The 17,329-nt window shown below is 49.2% G+C and overlaps 1 protein-coding gene across 4 annotated transcripts in view; it reads right to left on the bottom strand.

The window, feature by feature from the left end:
- Positions 1-3,718: 3,718 nt before the first annotated feature.
- POLR3E (RNA polymerase III subunit E) overlaps positions 3,719-17,329 on the bottom strand; it is a 30,131-nt gene continuing 16,520 nt past the window's right edge. For all 4 annotated transcript variants that reach the window (XM_057749323.1, XM_057749324.1, XM_057749325.1 and 1 more), the window contains 9 exons: positions 16,852-16,972; positions 14,081-14,162; positions 12,696-12,755; positions 12,435-12,592; positions 11,927-11,988; positions 10,782-11,308; positions 8,389-8,466; positions 5,391-5,516; positions 3,719-4,520 (listed from right to left, as the gene is read on the bottom strand). In XM_057749323.1, the coding sequence (XP_057605306.1) occupies positions 4,464-4,520; positions 5,391-5,516; positions 8,389-8,466; positions 10,782-11,308; positions 11,927-11,988; positions 12,435-12,592; positions 12,696-12,755; positions 14,081-14,162; positions 16,852-16,972 (1,271 nt within the window). In that variant the 3' untranslated portion in view covers positions 3,719-4,463. The remainder of the gene's footprint in view (positions 4,521-5,390; positions 5,517-8,388; positions 8,467-10,781; positions 11,309-11,926; positions 11,989-12,434; positions 12,593-12,695; positions 12,756-14,080; positions 14,163-16,851; positions 16,973-17,329) is intronic.

Raw genomic sequence — 17,329 nt, 5'->3', positions numbered from 1 at the left:
GAACAACCTAAAGACTAGCAGTGCAGCTCTTCTACAACCAAGGCTGTTAAAAACAACAACAAAAACAAACCATGCAGAGTCTGATAGGGAGAAGTATCAGACTGTAGTCCAGACCTGCACCCCTAGTGGGTGACCCAGAAGAGGAAGGGATATCAACAGGGCTCTGCCCTGGGGAGTGAGGGGTTCAAGCCACATATTAGGCACCCCAGCCCTGGGGTCTGACACCGAGAAGACGAGCCCCAGCAGCTGGCTTGAAAACTGGTGGGTCTTACCAGGGGGATGTAAGTAACCTGGACTCTGCCCTTGAATAGCATGCAGACTACCTGCTCCCAGTCTTAGTTTGGAGGTTGCAGATTGAAGACTGCCTGGGGCTCTGGCCGGCCTGCCAGGACCACCCCAGGGCTCTCCCAGCCTGAACCAGACTCCTGCTCCAGCACTTCCTGCTTTGAATAAATGTCTGCTCCTGTCCTCTGCCCATTTTCGAATTGCATTATATTGTTGACTTTTAGTTCCCTATACAATCTGGATATTAATCCCTCATTAGATGATATGACTTGCAAGTATTCTCTCCCATTCTGTCAGTTGTCTTTTTACTCTATTGCCTTTTTTTAAAAAAATGTTTATTTTATTTTAACTGTGTCGGGTCTTAGTTGCAGCACACATGGGATCTGTTCGTTGGGGCATGCAGTTTCTCTCTAGCTGCGGCACGCAGGCTCCAGGCCACGTGGGCTCTGTAGTTTGCAGGACACAGGCTCTCCAGTTAAGGTGAGCGGGCTCAGTAGCTGTGGCGTGGGCTTAGTTGCCTCACGGAATGTAGGATCCAAGCTCCCTGACCGGAGATCAAACCCACGTCCCCTGCATTGGAAGGATTCATTACCACTGGACCACCAGGGAAGTCCCTCTCTGTTGTCTTTTGATGCATAAATTTTCTAAATTTTCACCAAATCCAATTTATTTTCTCTTGTTACCTGTGCCTTTGGTGTCATACCAAGAAATGATTTCCAAATCCAATGTAGTAACGCTTTAGTTGTTTTCTTCTAAAAGTTTTGTTTCGGGTCTTGCATTAAGGTCCTTGATCCATTTTGAGTTAACTTTTTCTATGATGTTAGGTTAGGGTCCAAACTTGTTCTTTAAGCATGTGCATATCTAGTCTTCCCAGCACCATTTGTTGAAGACTGTCCTTTCCCCATTAAATGGTTTTGGAACTCTGGTCAAAAATCATTTGACAATACATCAATAGATGAGGGCTTAATTTCAGGGCTCTCTATTCCATTGGTCTCTTTGTCTTTAAGATCACCATAGCTTTGTAGTAAGTTTTGAAATCAGGAAGTGTGAGACCTCCAGTTTTGTTCTTTTTCAATATTGTTTTGACTATTTGGTGTCCCTTGAGATTCCATATGAATTTTAGGATAGATTTTCCTATTTCTGAAAAAAAAAATGGGATTTTTGATAGGGATTGCACTGAATCAGATCACTTTGGTTAATACTGACATTTTAACAATATTGACTCTTCCAGTCCATGAAGGTAAGATGTTTTCCACTTTTCTTCTTTAATTTCTTCCAGCAATGTTTTGTAGTTTTCATTATACAATTCCACTCCATTCCATTCCACCTCCTTGGTCTATTACTAACATTTTATTCTTTTTGATGCCATTGGAAATGGAATTGTTTCTGAGATTTCCTTTTTAGATTGTTCCTTGTTACTGTATAGAAATGCAACTAATTTTTGTGTTGACTTCATATCCTGCTTCTTTGCTGAACTCATCTGAAGACTTTTTGTGAAATCTTTAGCTTTCTATATTTATCATATCATCTGCAAATGTAGCTTTTCTTCCTTTTCAATTATTTTTTTTTTTTTTTTTTTTTTTTTGCCTAATTGCTCTAGCTAGGACTTCCAATACTGTGTTAAACAGAAGTACTTTTGGTAGGTATCCTTGCCTTGTTCCTGTCTTAGATGAAATGTCCTGATATCACCCTTGAATTTCTGTTACGGTAGTTAGTTATTCCTAGCTTCATCACCCTTGCACAGACATATTATGGTTGACTTATTTCTTTAACATGCCATTGGAATCCACTACTTAGGATTTTTATTCATATCATGCTTTCTTTGTCAGGCTTTTAAATCAATGCTTTGATAAGAATTTGGCGGCCTATTACATGCTGAAGTTTAACCCTTGTGTTACATCATAAAGATCTGATATAATTCAACTGTGATAATCCTTGCCCTTTTCTTCTCTAATAATTGTTCTGTTGCACTCACATATACGGAATCTAAAAATGGTACTGATGAACTCAGTGACAAGAACAAGGAAGCAGATACAGAGAATGGACTGGAGAACTCGAGGTATGGGAGGGGGCGGGGGGTGAAGGGGAAACTGAGAAGAAGCGAGAGAGTAGCACAGACATATATATACTACCAACTGTAAAATAGTCAGTGGGAAGTTGTTGTATAACAAAGGGAGTCCAACTAGAGGAGGGAAGATGCCTTAGAGGACTGGGGCAGGGAGGGTGGGGGGGACTCGAGGGGGGGGCGTCAAGGAAGGGAGGGAATATGGGGATATGTGTATAAAAACAGTTGATTGAACCTGGTGTACCCTCCAAAAATAATAATAATAAAAAAAAATAAAAAAAATAAAAAAAAAGATATATTGAAACCCATTTAAAAAAAAAAAAAAAGATAATTGTTCTGTTGCAATTTCTTTCCAACCACTTTTAGTAATCTACATTTTCCTTATAAATCATCTAATTCCTCTAACTTTTCCCATCTCACTATCTATACTAGCTTGTGCTATTTTCCTTCATTGGTAACTATTGGTATATCTTACTTTACACTAATTTTTACTTCATTAATTTTTGTTTTTAAACATTTCCTCCTGTTATTATTTTCCTAGCTGTTTGAATTCAATGTTTAACCCACCTCTGTTAGTGTTTAAGGCTTTGACTTCCCACTGAGCCCTCCCTACCCCGCCAAACCCTACCAGTTCTGGTCTGCTCAGTGTCTGCTGTACCACAAGGGGCTCCCCTTGGTAGCATAGCTATATGACAGCTGGACACACTCCAGAAAAATTCTGGAAGTTTTTTACTCTTTTCAGACTCATGTATGTTAACAATTAAAACCCAAGAACATAATATACAATCAACCTGTTAAACTACATTACCAAATATTAGATGTTTCTCTTTTCTTTTCTTGGGTGGGGAGGGGAGAATATATGTACACATGGACCATCATTTGCACTTTCAGACAGAAGTGGCTCTATTGCCCAAAATAGACCACAGGAAAAGTCTTACTGTAGCAAAATTTCACATCTCGCCCAATCCAGCTTCCTCTTATTTTTTCATAATCCTCTAAGGGCTGCATTGTCCAGTAGTCACTACAAGCCACATGTGGCAACTGAGTACTTAACTTGTAGCTAGTCCACATTGTGAGTGTTGTACATATAAGATATCAGATCTTGAAAACTTGGTACCAAAAAAATAATACTTTTTATTACATGTTGATGTTTTAGCTATATTAGGCTAAATAAAATACATTAAAATTTATCAGTTTCTTTTTACTATCTTAATGTGTCCACTAGAAAAGTTTACAATTACATATGTGACTGCACAGTTCTACTGGGCAGTGCTGCTGGCTCCCTTGCCTCCAATGTACATTCAAGGTTTTGAGAGCACAGATAGCACTGCCTTCTTGTAACCATCTGAAGACAGCAGCACCATGATGCCAAGTTAGTGTTAGCATTTATTTTAAAAATACACAAAATATAAATTTTTCACATCAAAGTGTGATGACCTCACTTATACATTGATCCATACTTACCTGGTTTTGTTTTTATCCCTATGCAAACATTAAGAATAAATGGATTTGATTCTGATTTTTTGCTATGGTTCATGTAAACAGTTGAGACTGCTACATAAAGTAGGTTGTTTTAAAAGGTAAAATGGCCACAGGAAACCAACAGTAAAACAATTCAATTTGGTTTGTTTAATGAAATTGGCAGACTTAGCAGATAGATAATTGAAGACTTAATACTGGCTTCTAGGCATTTTAAATATTAAAACCTTGAGGTTTTCTTCATCTTGTAAACATAACTTAGACCTTGTTGGCATTAAGTTTGAGAGTAAAATATTAAACCATGATTTTCATCATCCTGCCTGTGTCAGTATACACTCTCTTTATTATGAGAATGAAACCAAATAATAAGCAAAATACATCAGGAATTTCAAACTGTACTGCAAAGAAGGTCCCAGATGGTCTCTTCCAGGAGTGATCTAACGTAAGCTGACACTGCCACGGGCTGAGTATGATCCCCTCTGTCCCCTGGACAGTGCAATGCCACAGGCCACGAGATGGTCAGGTCCGCTTGCTCCGAGGCTTCTGAAGCAATCGAGACTCTACTTCCACCTCTGCTGGCTCTGCCATCCTTCCTTGGGCTTGGATTCACTGGGTTGGTGATTTGCAACTACTGTCAAGACTGTACCGTCCCTTTAAGGTACCACATGCCACCATAGCTTACACAGCAGTCCTATGAATACAGAAACATGGTAAGGGCAGACTTTAGCAGGAAGAAGAACTACTACATTCTGCGCAGAACATTAAAACTTGATTTATGATTAATGGAGAGAACAAAAATGGGAGATCAAGATCTGCCTGACACTGTGGTCACTGCCCAGCCTCCTCCATGCGTGGGCCTCGAGCCCCTCCTCTCCTCGGGTGTCCTAAGAGTGAGGGACTATAAACAAATGTGTTTTATAAACACAAAATACAAAAACTAAATAAGCTGACCAGAACAAAGGTGCTTCACAAATAGCATCAACATCTATGGACCCAGAATACTAGAATACAGGGAATTTTTCAGAAACAGCTTTCAGTGTTCCAATGCTTCTGCGCGTATATTTCTACCACACAGTCAATTCATAAAGGCATTATAGGTAATGCTTAATAGGAATCAAGTATTTTCATATACTAGACACATGATATACTCCATTTTAAATTAAATTTTATTTAAAAATTGTTCTACTAAAAGCAACTAGCACAAGAGTTAGTAAAACCATGAAACTGGTACACAACAATTCAGAGGAGGAGTAGGGAAAGGATTCTAATCTAGGCCCTGTCACTGTAAAGGATGATCCCACTACATCTTCTTCAGTTTCATCTTTTTGCCTATACCCACCCCACTGTTGCTAAAGACCTAACTGGCTGGGAAGGGGTCCAGAGGAAACCTGATTTATAAATACAGTAGTAGGAAAGCTACCAGACAAGATTCCTTTCCACACACTAATCAGCCTCCATCTAAGACAGTGGGGAGCCAGTTGTGGGTGCCCTGGTTCTTAAGCTCATGGTCAGAGCAGAAGCCCAGAGCCTCTGGATATTATTATACACAAAACAGATGTACCTTTAGCACTTTATCCACCTCCTGTTTACTCAGATCTTCTCCACACTCTTGAGTCAGCCGCGACTGGATCATGTTCCGGCGTACCCGGTAATTTTTGGAAAAAATTTCAAGCAAAACCTGTCGATGCTTTAGTAGCAAAAACACGTTATTATGGGAAACAATCACCTAAAGAAGAAACATCCCCAAACAAGAAACCCCAAGCTATGGACCTAACTCCGTGCTGTAGTCTGTGATCAAAGTCCTTGCTCAGGACTTCTGGTTAAAGACAAACACATTTGGCCAATTTGTCATCTCTTGAGACCCCAATAAAATGGAAAAAAAAAAAAAAAAAAGCTATATGCCCACATGAACAAAAACACCAGTGAAGTATCAGTAGAGGGTGAGTGGTTTGGACATACTTTTGTGTGACACAGGAGTGATAGCTGATTCAGCAGGCAAGGGAAGCCACAATCTAAACTGTGTGAAGATAGAACAAGATAAGGAGTGAGTGGCTTAAAGTCCTGACACATAAACAAGACAGGATGCCATGAAAAGCATTACGTCTCAAAGAAAAACTAAATAGGAAGGACAGAAGATAGTCAAAATCCCCCCAAAAGTACAAAAGGTGTTAAATGAGAGAAAAGATTTGATTCACTATGTCCAACATATGACCTAAGAATTTCAAAAGAACAGAAAAAAACAGGTAAAGGAATTACAAATCTATCACAGAACTTCATAAGAATGACTCAACTCTCCAGCCCAGTAATAACACACACCAGGAAACATCTGGAGTTGCACTGATGTGCTAGATGCAGAGTAAGAAAAAACCTTAAAGTTGGTTTAAGGGAAGGATGTGGATCAAACTGAAAAGACCAAGAAACAGAGTGTCACTCTGAAAGCTTAAATACAATGGAAAACTATTCAGAGGAAAAGTAATTTGCCCTCCAAAATCCTACTCCCAGACAAATACTACTACTTGAGGACAAAAGAAAGCCATTTCAAGACATGGAAGAAGGCAGACAGCTCCTCTGTCCCCTTAGAAGCTAATTAAGCAACAAGGAAGACACACGATTGCAAGTCAGCAAGAGACATGGAGCCAGTCCTGCTGGAGAGGCGTCTGGGGAGTCAGACTCGCGAACAGTACTACCTCTGGCATCTATGTGTTCAGAAAACCATTAAAGTGAAAACATAAAATAGTATAAAAAAGAAATGTAATCACAGTGAACTACTGCTTTTGGCTCTACAGTGAACAAATTCCCAGTCATGATGCTATAAGCATTGATGTGATTTATCTAAAAAATTGTCATAACACATCTCACAACTGTCTACATTCTCCCAACACAGCTGAGAACTAAATCCCCATCTGCAGCAACAGGAAGCCCACTGATAATAACAAGCAGAGACACCAAACAGCAGCATAAGCACATTTTGTACACATATAATAATTTTTTAAAACAGAGGAACTCTTTCAGTGGTATCTTGTAGTTGAAAAGTGATTGCCTCGGACTTTCCCTGGTGGCATAGTGGTTAAGAATCCGCCTGCCAATGCAGGGGACATGGGTTCGATCCCTGCTCCGGGTAGATCCCACATGGCGAGGAGCAACTAAGCCCGTGCGCCACAACTACTGAGCCCATGTGGCCTGTGCTCCACAAGAGAAGCCCCTGCAATGAAAAGCCTATGTACTTCAATGAAAAGTATCCCCTGCTCGCTGCAACTAGAGAAAGCCCGTGTGCAGCAGCAAAGACCCAGTGCAAAAATAAATAAATAAATAAGTAAGTAAGTAAGTAAATAGGTTAAAAAAAAGAATCCGCCTACCAATGCAGGGGACACAGGTACCACCCCTGGTCCAGGAAGATCCCACATGCTGCGGAGCAACTAAGCCCATGTGCCACAACTAAGCCCATGAGCCACAACTACTAAGCCCACACACCACAACTACTAAAGCCTGCGCGCCTAGAGCCTGTGCTCCACAAGAGAAGCCACCATACTGAGAAGCCCATGCATTGCTACTCTACTAATGCTACTCTTCATAGCCCCTGCTTATTGCAATTAGAGAAACCCCACGTGCAGCAACGAAAACCCAGCACAGCCAAAAAAAGTGATTGCCTCTGAGGAGTGGGAATCAGGTCAGGCAGGGCTGCACTTACTACCTTTCTTTCCTTTTAATTATTGGAGTACTTCAGGAGTAGGAAACCCAAATGCCACCTATTCTGGCCAAAGCACACAGGCCCGTTAGAGACCTGTTCCAGACTGCTCTCCGTCTATGGCACCATCACAGAAGGCCCTGCCTCTTTGGTATTCTCAGCCTGCCTGTCAGTCCCCTTCGAAGAGGCAAAAGGAGACACAGAACTCAGTGGGGGCTTTTGCTCACTCCCCTTCTCTCCACACCTGAGGAATAGGACCTGGAAAGGGACAGATAGATTGGAGTCTAGAAATCAAATCTTAATCTTTAAAATCAGGCACACTCATGATTTAAGGAAAACTTCTGCACCTCAGGTACTGCTGGTTGAATTCATATTTCGTTCATTGGACACCCATGACCCTTCTTGTACAACTAGAGGCAAAAACGATCAATTTCTCTAACCTGAGATCTGATCCAGCGCCCAAGAGATAAGAAATCCTTTTGATTCCTACCACCATCAGCCACCTGAGAAATGTGGTCCATCACGGGTTCACAAGCCTGATTGGGCATCAGAAGCATCTAGAGCGCTTTGTAGAAACTTAAATACCTAGAAACATACCCCATTCCTACAAAACTGAACTGAATCTCTGGGGTCAGTCCTGGGAATCTCTGTATGTTTTAAAAGGTGATTTTGATGCAGCTGGTCCAGACTGGCATTTGGGAACCACTGGTTTTGGCTCACATCCAGCATGTTTTGAAGTATACGAAGACACAGCCAGAATATTTAACATTGGGAGTGGCTGGAAAATCTGAAATGGACACAACTGCACTTTGGGTCTCCCTCCTGCAGAACACCGACCTGCTCCTAGGGAAGATGGCTGCAAAGGGCACCTCACCTGGTCACTCATGTCTCCAGACTCCCAGAGGGCGAACACCTTCTGCTCATCCGGGGAAGCAGCCGTCTGTGGGGGAAACTAACCAAGGCCCAGGCGTGAGTTGGCCATCCATCTATTCCACACAGACCCACCCTCCCCACTGGCCCTCCCAGCCTGCACCTGCCAAGGTCTGGGAATGGAGTTCCAGTACCAGCCCCTGCCTCTCACAAGCTGTAGGCTGTGGGCAGCCACACACCTGCCTCTGTGTCCCCATCCTCACCAGCCACACCCTGCGTGTGGAGAGGGCTTCTGTGAAGAGCAGGACAGGCCCAGCCCGAAGCCCATAGATGTGCTCGTAAGGCGGGGAGGTGGCGTCTTCTGCCTTTCCCATGGGCCTGGCATTAGCTCTCCTCTCTGCTTTATCATCCAGTGTCCTCCCGCCCTAAATATTAACCCTCAGATGTGTCCTGAAAAGCACTCCTGCCCCCGTAACACCTCAGGAATATCCTGGGGATTCCTCTCAATCCCTCCCACAAGGGCTGTGTCAGTATGCGTTAGAGACCCTGCCCGACTCTAAGCAGCCCATGCCACACGGTTCAGCTGTCCAAGGTGGACCAAGGGAAGGGTGGGCCAGGCTCCTGGTGCCTGGAGAAGGGGGACGAGGAAGGGGCACCTGGTAGAGTGGGTTCCGGTCTTGGCGCCACAACGCAAGGAACGGTAACGGTTCCTACCACGTGAAGTCCCAGGTGGGCTTTAAATATACAGTCTCATTTGCTACCAGAGAGATAGCGAGGTGTTGCTGCCTCCACTCTCCATGGGAACAGTTGGCTCAGGGAGGTTTACTCAATGTCTGTGATCACACAGCTAATAAGTAGCAGAACCAGGAGTTAAACTCAAGTCTTTGCGAGTGTACTCGCTCTCCCTGGGCCTCAGCTCCCTTGTGTGAAAATAAGGCTGGACAGGTCTGAGGACTCTTCCACCTCGGCCACAGCTATGATACAGGATCACGGGGAGGGAAGCTGGTAACAGAGCCGGAGGGAAGGCCAGGGTCTCCCATAGATGCCAGCCCTACAGAGACGTGGTAGCAGCAGCCAGTCCTGGGGGTGGCCTTCACCTTCCATCCACTCCAGTGGCGCAAGATGGCCTAGCTAACATCAGGCAGGTGCCCCTCCCTTGCCTGGCTCAGTCAGCAAAAGGTGAGTCTGCAGATAACTGGACCCACTTGCTGGGTGGACAAGGATGGGGTGACTCCCAATAGGGCAGGGCCCCCAAACTCTAGTACCTTCTGTAGAGACCTCACCAAGGAGGCTCCCTGCCACGAGGGCCAGATCCCCCAGGACACCCCAGCCAGCCTGGGACCCAGGGCCTCTTGTCCTAGTTTCTGCTCCTCACGTACATGGGGATGGACCTTTGCCTCACAACACCCAAGGCTGCAGGTGCTTCTGACCGTAAGACTCCAAACATCAGCGCTCCCTTGTTCCGAGGTAGACACAGCCCCCCCACCCCCTTGCTGCCAAGTCTGGACAGAGCCTGGGAGGAGAGAAGGACAAGCACCGCCTCGCCGGGGCACAGCCTGGCACCCTCCACCCTCGGCGCCTGCATCTCCTCCCCTCCGGAGGCCCTTCCAGTGACAGGACAAGAAGACAAGAAGCCTGGGGTAGGGGTGGCCCACCCTGCACTTGAGGCCTGGCACCACAAATGCTAACTGAAAGGCCACAGAGCCCACACTGCCCAGCCCGCCTCTAGGACAGGGAGGACTGCCAGGACCCAGGCACAGCTCTGGTGACAGGGTCAGCTCATCTCAGTTGAAGTAGAAAGGATTTAAGACTTAGAGCCACTATGCTTAAGTTCAGCGTCCAGCTCTCACTCCCTGGGTATGTGACCTTCACACAAATTCATTTTACTTCTTTGAAACTCGGTTTCTTCACCTGAGGTTCCAAGATCCAATGATACCAAAAGTGAAATCACCCTGAAAAATGGCAAAGCTGACAGGAATGAGTGAGATGCCGGCACGGGACGGGGCCAGACCCAGAACGTGACCAAGGCCCTGCTGTGTGCCAAGCAACAGCTGACGGCCTTCAGACTCCCACTCCGCCCTCACCAAAGCCCTGTGACACAAAACGAACATTCGCCCACTTTAGATGAGGGTGCAGAGCTGAGAGGTTGACCGACCCAAGGTCACACACAGCAACCACGTGGGAGCCAAGATTCACACCAAGGCCAACTGTCTCCCAAGTGCCCCTGACCCAGGCACCCTACAAACGGCTGTCTCCCCAAAGCCAGCAGGGCTCAGGCCACTCTGGTTACCAGCTTCCCTCCACAGCCACTCTCTGCCAGGAAAGGTGCCGCCTGCCTAGGAGCCCTCCCAGCACCGAGGGGGCGTCGTCGCTGCCGGCCCGGCAGGCGCTACTTACAGGCACCAGTATCTGCTTGCAGCCGGCGGCCAGCACTGTGTCCTGCAGCATGCGGTCCGAGATGCCGCTGAACAGCATGTGGCCGGGGGGCAGGCTGGCCAAGTGCAGGTTGAAGAGGCGCTTGAGTTCACTCAGCGTGAGCACAAACTGTCTCTGGAAGGTGGCCTCCACGAAGGCCCTCAGTTCCCGGGCCACGGGGGTGCCGGCAGAGCTTGAGGGCGGGTGCCCGTTGAAGCTGTCCCCGCCCGCCGCCCGTCCGGCAGGCAGCCCGTTGGCCAGCCTGCTGTGGAGGCCACCGCCGGGCGAGGTGTCCATGGGCTCCTCGTCCTCCTCTGCCTCCCGCTCCTCCTCTTCCTCCCCCTCCTCGCTCATGGGCTCCTCCTTGATCCGCACACCGGGCAGGACCGTGGACGCCCTCAGCTGCTCCTTCCTCCTCTGCAGCTCCCGCTCCAGCAGCATGTAGTTCTGCTGGGCCTGTCTTTTGGCGACTTGGACCCGCTGGTCCCCAGAGACCAGCCCAGCAGGCCCTGGAGGGAGACACAGGGCTGCTCAGGACAGTAGAGACCGTGCAGGGGAGGGCCTGAGATGAAGGCCCATGGCCCCTCGGCCCCACAGACATGCCTTTCCATCCCGAGAGGGACACCCTGCTGACCAGAGGAAGGGGACAGGAAAAACGCAGGCCAGCCGGCACAGAAGCAAGTGGCCCAGCCCGGCCTTTCACCCCCACCTTACCCAGAAGGAATTTGGCCACCCCAACAATGAGGGAAGAAAACAGAACCGAGAAAATCAGATTCCCACATTCAGAGACCCAAGCCAGGGTGGGTTACTGCTAAGTCCCTGCCCCCAGCATCCCTGCCACCCCAAGAGGGCAAGAAGTCTCAGGGGCATGGCACCCAGACACAGCCCTGGAGCCCAGAAGTCTCAGTCCCTGAGGCCAAGGCTTTGCCATTGGACGAGGCCTGTGGGGAAGCGGAAGCTGAGGCCTGTGGGGAAGGGGAAGAGGAAGAGGACACAGAGGGCAGCCAACAAAGAGCCACACACCCTTTCCTCCTCCTCCAGGCCCAGCCCTGACAAGCTCCAGAGAAGCAGCCTTTCTGGAGCCCGTGCTGGGGTTAGGGGCCCGCCCAGCCAACGCCCCTCCACACCTGATTGTCCATCCAGCTTCTTTGGCATGGCTTCCTTCACAAGATTATAAACCTTTTCTAATCTGAAAAGAAGAGTAAACCCTCGTAACTTTAAACCACGTCCCCAGTCACCTGCCTCCCAACAGAAACACCCCCTAAGCCCTGGACATCCTAGTCACTGAGGACGGCGCAGGCTTGCAGCCTCGATGGTCTCTCCTCGGAGCCCCACAGCAGCGGGGGCGGGGGCACCCTCCCTTCTGCAGCTGGTCGCCAGCCAGCCTGCCTTGGGCCACGCGAGCCCAGGCTCTTGCTCCTGAGTGCTCTCCCGCTCCTCGACCCCTCAGAACAGACACGGTCAGCTCGGAGCCACAGCAGGGTCCACCTGAGTGGAGGGGGGCTGCCCACAGCCCCAAATTTGCATGCGCCACGGCAGGTGCATCCAGGCTGTGCTCCCCGCTGGGGGCAGGGGGCTGAGACACGCTGGCACCCCTTGGCCTGGCTGCCCCTCGTGGGCCCCACAAGCTCTTACTTGGCCTGGATGCCCGTCCACAGCATGTGTTGCCGCTGGACCACATCTGGATGCTTCTTGATGAACGCGCCGTCGTAAGGCAGTATGAACTCCCAGCCCTTGTTGATCCTTACCACGGCCATGTGCTCCAGAAAGTCCTTCACGTCCTCCGCGCAGAGCTGGGGGAGGGGGGCAGAGGTGAGCCGCGCCCAGCCCCAAAGCCCCCCTCAGCCCCGTCCCTCCAGTGGTGGGGCTGGGCCTCAGATCAAGAACAGCACTTACTTTAGTCACTGTTGCCACCTCTTTCCTTACCACCCACCGGCTCTGCGTGAACTTCCACATCTGAGGGAGAAAAAGAAGCGCGTTTCCAGGAGGCAGAGATACTCCTAGGACTGTCCCCCAAACCCCGGCTGTTGTCCTGGGAGCCTGGGAGGAGGGCACAGAGTGGCGGCCCTGAGCCGGGCCTGGGTGTGTCAGGCAGGCTGCGTCTGGGCCCTGGCTGTGGGCCGTCACTTCAACTCTAAGCCTCTGTCTCCTGCTCTGTAAGGGACCTCCAGGGCCACCTCCTCCAAGAGGGCGGCTGGACCCACTCCACACCACAGAAGCTCCCTGGGGTGAGAGATGTCTTGCCCGTATGTCACTCAGATTTGACTAGACTCTCTCCAAGACCCCCAGACGTGACAGCATCCCCACGAACAGAGAAGGGCTGACAGGCAGGTGAGGGTGAGGGGCACACGTGTGTGGTGAGCGAGCCTGGGAGTCGATGCCGCTGCACCCTAACCCCAGAGACGAAAATAAACCACACAGGCATCTAGATGTTAAGCACCCCAAGGAGCTGGGATACCCAACTGGGAAAAGAGAAAACAGAGACACTCTCTTCAACAGCCTAAGTCTGCCTGATGTGATTAGGCCTTCTCATGAGCTCACCAAGGTCACCGCGGACAGCTCCAAGGAGACAGACTGCAGCGACCTCAAAGCACACTGCCAAGGTCAAGGGAGGCAGTACAGGTCCCAGCAGCTCAGGGGTCAAGCCTTTACAGGAGGGATGCCTTGGCTAGAACTTAAGCTCTGAATAAGGGCAAGGGAGGGGCGGGGTGCGCAGAACAGAGTGACAGGGTAGAAGGATGAGCCAGCTTAGGAGCTGCAAGCCCACAGCAACAGTACAGGGAACACACACGAGGGACGCAGTTGTGCCCGGGACTGTGGTGAACTGGGAAGCGTCAGCCCCATTTGAAGTGGGTGCTGTTTGGGGGAGCAGGTCCAGTGGCACCAGACTATCAAATTATTCACGACAAGACAGAAATCTAGTTTGAATCACGACTGTGATTTGTAGAAGTCGACAACTAAGTCAACATTTAAAAAAAACCACCACTCAGATCACATGGCTCCTTGGCCAGAATCTACCTATGAGCCTCCAGTTTGCAACCTCCAGGCTAGGAACTCAAAGGTTCTTATGAAGCCAAAGACTCCAGGGTCTGAGAGGAAGGAGGAGAAAGGCACAGAGTCCAGAGCTCCCACCCCCACCCCCCACCCCCACCCCCGCCCCACCGCGGCCACACATACCTGCCCTTTGCCCTCTGCCTGGGCGAAGGTCTGGGACACTCTGTGATGCCCCAACTCCCCCCACAATCCCCCCTCCAGGGAGGCCAGAGAGCCTGGGCACTTACAACAAAGTCTCGGCCCCTGCAGAGCACCTCGGCAGGCACGCCGCTGTGAGGGCTGGAAGAGTCCTTGGGGTACAGGATGTCACTGCCAATGAGACGGGGTGGCAGGTCAGTCCCTGTCCTCCGCCCCTCTGCCTCCCACTCCCTCAGGCTCCGAGTGAAGCCCAGGCCTCTTTCCAACATGGGCTAGTGCCGGCCTGGGTCCCAGTAGCTCCCCTCAGACCTCCCCTTTCCCTGAACCCGTATGTAGGAAAGTAGCAGCCTCCCACACAGACCCTGCGTTCTTCCTCCTACAGCTTCCCCACTGCCCCTTCACACGCTGGCCCAGCCCCAAGACCCCCTGCATAGTCGGAGAGGCCAAGGGCTCAGAGAGAGACAAGGTGAGCCCAGGACCCTGGAAGATACAAGTCCCACATGTAAAGCAGGTGTGACACTGCTGAGAGAGGCCGGCGAGGAAGCAACACACGAGGCTTTACCGCTGGCCGGAAGGGAAGGGGGTGGGTTGTGTGAGCTGAGGCAGGAGGGGTCGGGGCTGGGATCCAGACAGACCCCAAGCGCGGGTGAAGCTGAAGCCTTTGGAGACGATGGGACCAGCACTCAAGGCTCAGGGACCTTCAAGGGCAAATGAGCACGCGCCAAGGCTTAAAAGCACCTCCACAGCATAACCCTGACCCCACACCCAGACGCAGCCCCTGTTGCCCGGGAGCACATACACCTCCCCGGGCATGTGCTCCTCCTGCCCCGCTCGTCGCCTCAATCCCACCTGGCAGCCAACTACTACTCTCCTTCAAGGCTGAGCTCCGTGTCCACCCTTCCTGAACAAGTTCTACAGGACAGGGCCCTGGCCTGGGCTGGCCATCTCTGCCACATGGAGAGGAGGTGTCCACTAAGTACACGTGAGGCAAGGTGGTCCGTGCACTGGACGGTAGCGGTGCACGCCCCACCCCCATGCCCCGCCCCCATTTCCTGAGGACAGGGCCAGCACTGAATGAGAGCACAGTGCAGGGCACAGGAACAAGCAGTCCAGACACACTGACTCAACAAATGGGAGCCTTCTGTATCGCCTCTGCACAGGGACACAGAGGGGCAGGGCACGGAAGGACCACTACCCACAGGTGTGGCAGCCCAAAGCACTGAGCAGACAGAACACGCGAGGCCCAGGAGGCTCTACCTTCAAGCCACACGGACAGACGGACCATAAGCTGACCGGGGCAGCAGCAACAGCGCATGTGCAGCACAGGGTGAGCGCGAACCCCAGCTCTGTGGCTGCCTGGCTGCCAGACACTTGGCAAGTCTCCGTGCCTCCTCTGGGCGAGCATCCTCGGGGGGCTGATGGGATGGCTCCTGCTGGCTTTCATCCACCCACAGCACAATACACACGAGTGGTCCCATTTCACACGTGACGTGCCGCCACAAAGGTCCTCGTAATTAAGCGCTTGTGTCACATACGACAACAGCTGCAAGGACCCACAAAGCATACTGCGCGTCGTTTCCCAGGAAAAGGCCGTCACCTTGTGGCAGTAACGTGAATATACTTTGCAGTTTACTTGGCCAACCAACTGTGAAATGATGAACTTTTTACAATGAATAACTTTCTTAAAAATTTGGAACAATTTACATTTTGACAGATGGTTCACTTTACATCACACTTTCTAAAAAGTAAATATTCACGTATTTTATGTTATGCAATTTAGAAGTAATATAACTTAAAGCGTGCATAAAATGTAGCCATACTCTATTTAGCAAGGCTCTACCACGTGCCAGGCATTATACTGAGGACCAGGGATAAAGGGAGAGTCAAAACAGACAGTCCCTTCCCCCTACACACTGCCAATGTAGGGAGGAGGCAGAGTCTAGAGTAGGAATCACAGGAGAGGAGACACTAAGGAGGGACAGCAAGCCACAAATTCAGGACCTATGAACCCCAACAGGATACATAAAAAGAAATTCCCACTTAGGCGCATCTCAATGAGCCATGGAAAGCCAAAACAAGAGGAAATCTTAAATGCAGCCAGAGGGAAACAAAGGAACATGTATTAGACAGTGGAACATGCATTAGACAGACAATAAAAACAACGGAAGTCAAAATAAAATGAAATCATAGCAGCGTGTGGAAGGAAAATAATCAACCTAGAATTCTACACTCAGTAAAAAATATCCTTAATACAACACTGTAAATCAACCATACTTCAATAAAGCTAAAAACAAAACAAAACAAACAAAAATATCCTTCAAGAACAAAGGTGCAATCGACATTTCCAGATAAAGAAAAACCAAAGAAATGCATCACTTGCAGACCTTCACTTTAGCAGGAAATTATCACAGGGAGGAGCTCAGAGGTGCAGGAAGGAATGCTGAGCACAACAGAAAAGCAGACACGTGCGCAGGTTCAAAGAATGCTGACCAGATCATAGGATGCCTTATGAGGTTTAAAACAGAGAATTAAAATGTACAAATACAACGACGAGAGCCGAGAGGAGGGTAAATATAAAATATTCTAAGGGTCGTTGAATTGTCATGGATAAGGGCAGAAAGCAGCAACTAATATTAAACTGTGAAATCTGGAGGGTAATCACTAGAAGAGTCAAAAAAGGATTACTTCCAAGTTAGTGGGGAAAATGGAATAACAAGAAAAGAAGCTAAGAATGAACATAAAACACAACACAGGCAGGACAAACAGAAGGCACTGAGGTAGACTTAAGCTCAAAACATCAGTACTTAACACAATTTAAATGGGTTAAGTGCTCCCAATTAACGGACTGAAATGAACTTACCTCTTCACCACCCAGTTTCCTTGGACTAACATCGCCACCTTCTGGATGCCACGCAGAACAGCCACGGAGTCGATGGAGGGGCCCAGGAGACTCATCAAGTTGGCAAAAGGCATGACCTTCACTGAGAAGGGCACAGGAGACATCAGACAAGCCAAGAGCTCACTTAACAATCCCAGCCTGACAGTTGGCCCTGGCTGGCTGCGTACTCTGGGCAGGCACCCGCCTCTCACTGAGCCCTGGAGGAAACACCCGCGGAAGACTGCGGGGTGCCTCACAAGGAAGACTCAGCCCAGGAAGGTATCAAAATTCACCCACAATCACTTGGCTAGTAAGTGGCAAAACCAGGACTTGAACCCAGGCCACCTGGGTCCAAAGTTCACACACTTAATCACTGTGCTCTGCTCTCCCCCACCCACCCGAGCCCCCAGCCCAAGTGAGCAGGGGCAGGGCCTGGGGAGGCCCCATGTCTTCTGCAGCA

The sequence above is a fragment of the Hippopotamus amphibius genome, chromosome 9 (genome assembly GCF_030028045.1).
Source record: "Hippopotamus amphibius kiboko isolate mHipAmp2 chromosome 9, mHipAmp2.hap2, whole genome shotgun sequence".
Classification (NCBI taxonomy): Eukaryota; Metazoa; Chordata; class Mammalia; order Artiodactyla; family Hippopotamidae; genus Hippopotamus; species Hippopotamus amphibius.
The sequence above is the reverse complement of the archived record's forward strand: the minus strand, read 5'-3'. Positions and strand labels throughout refer to the sequence as shown.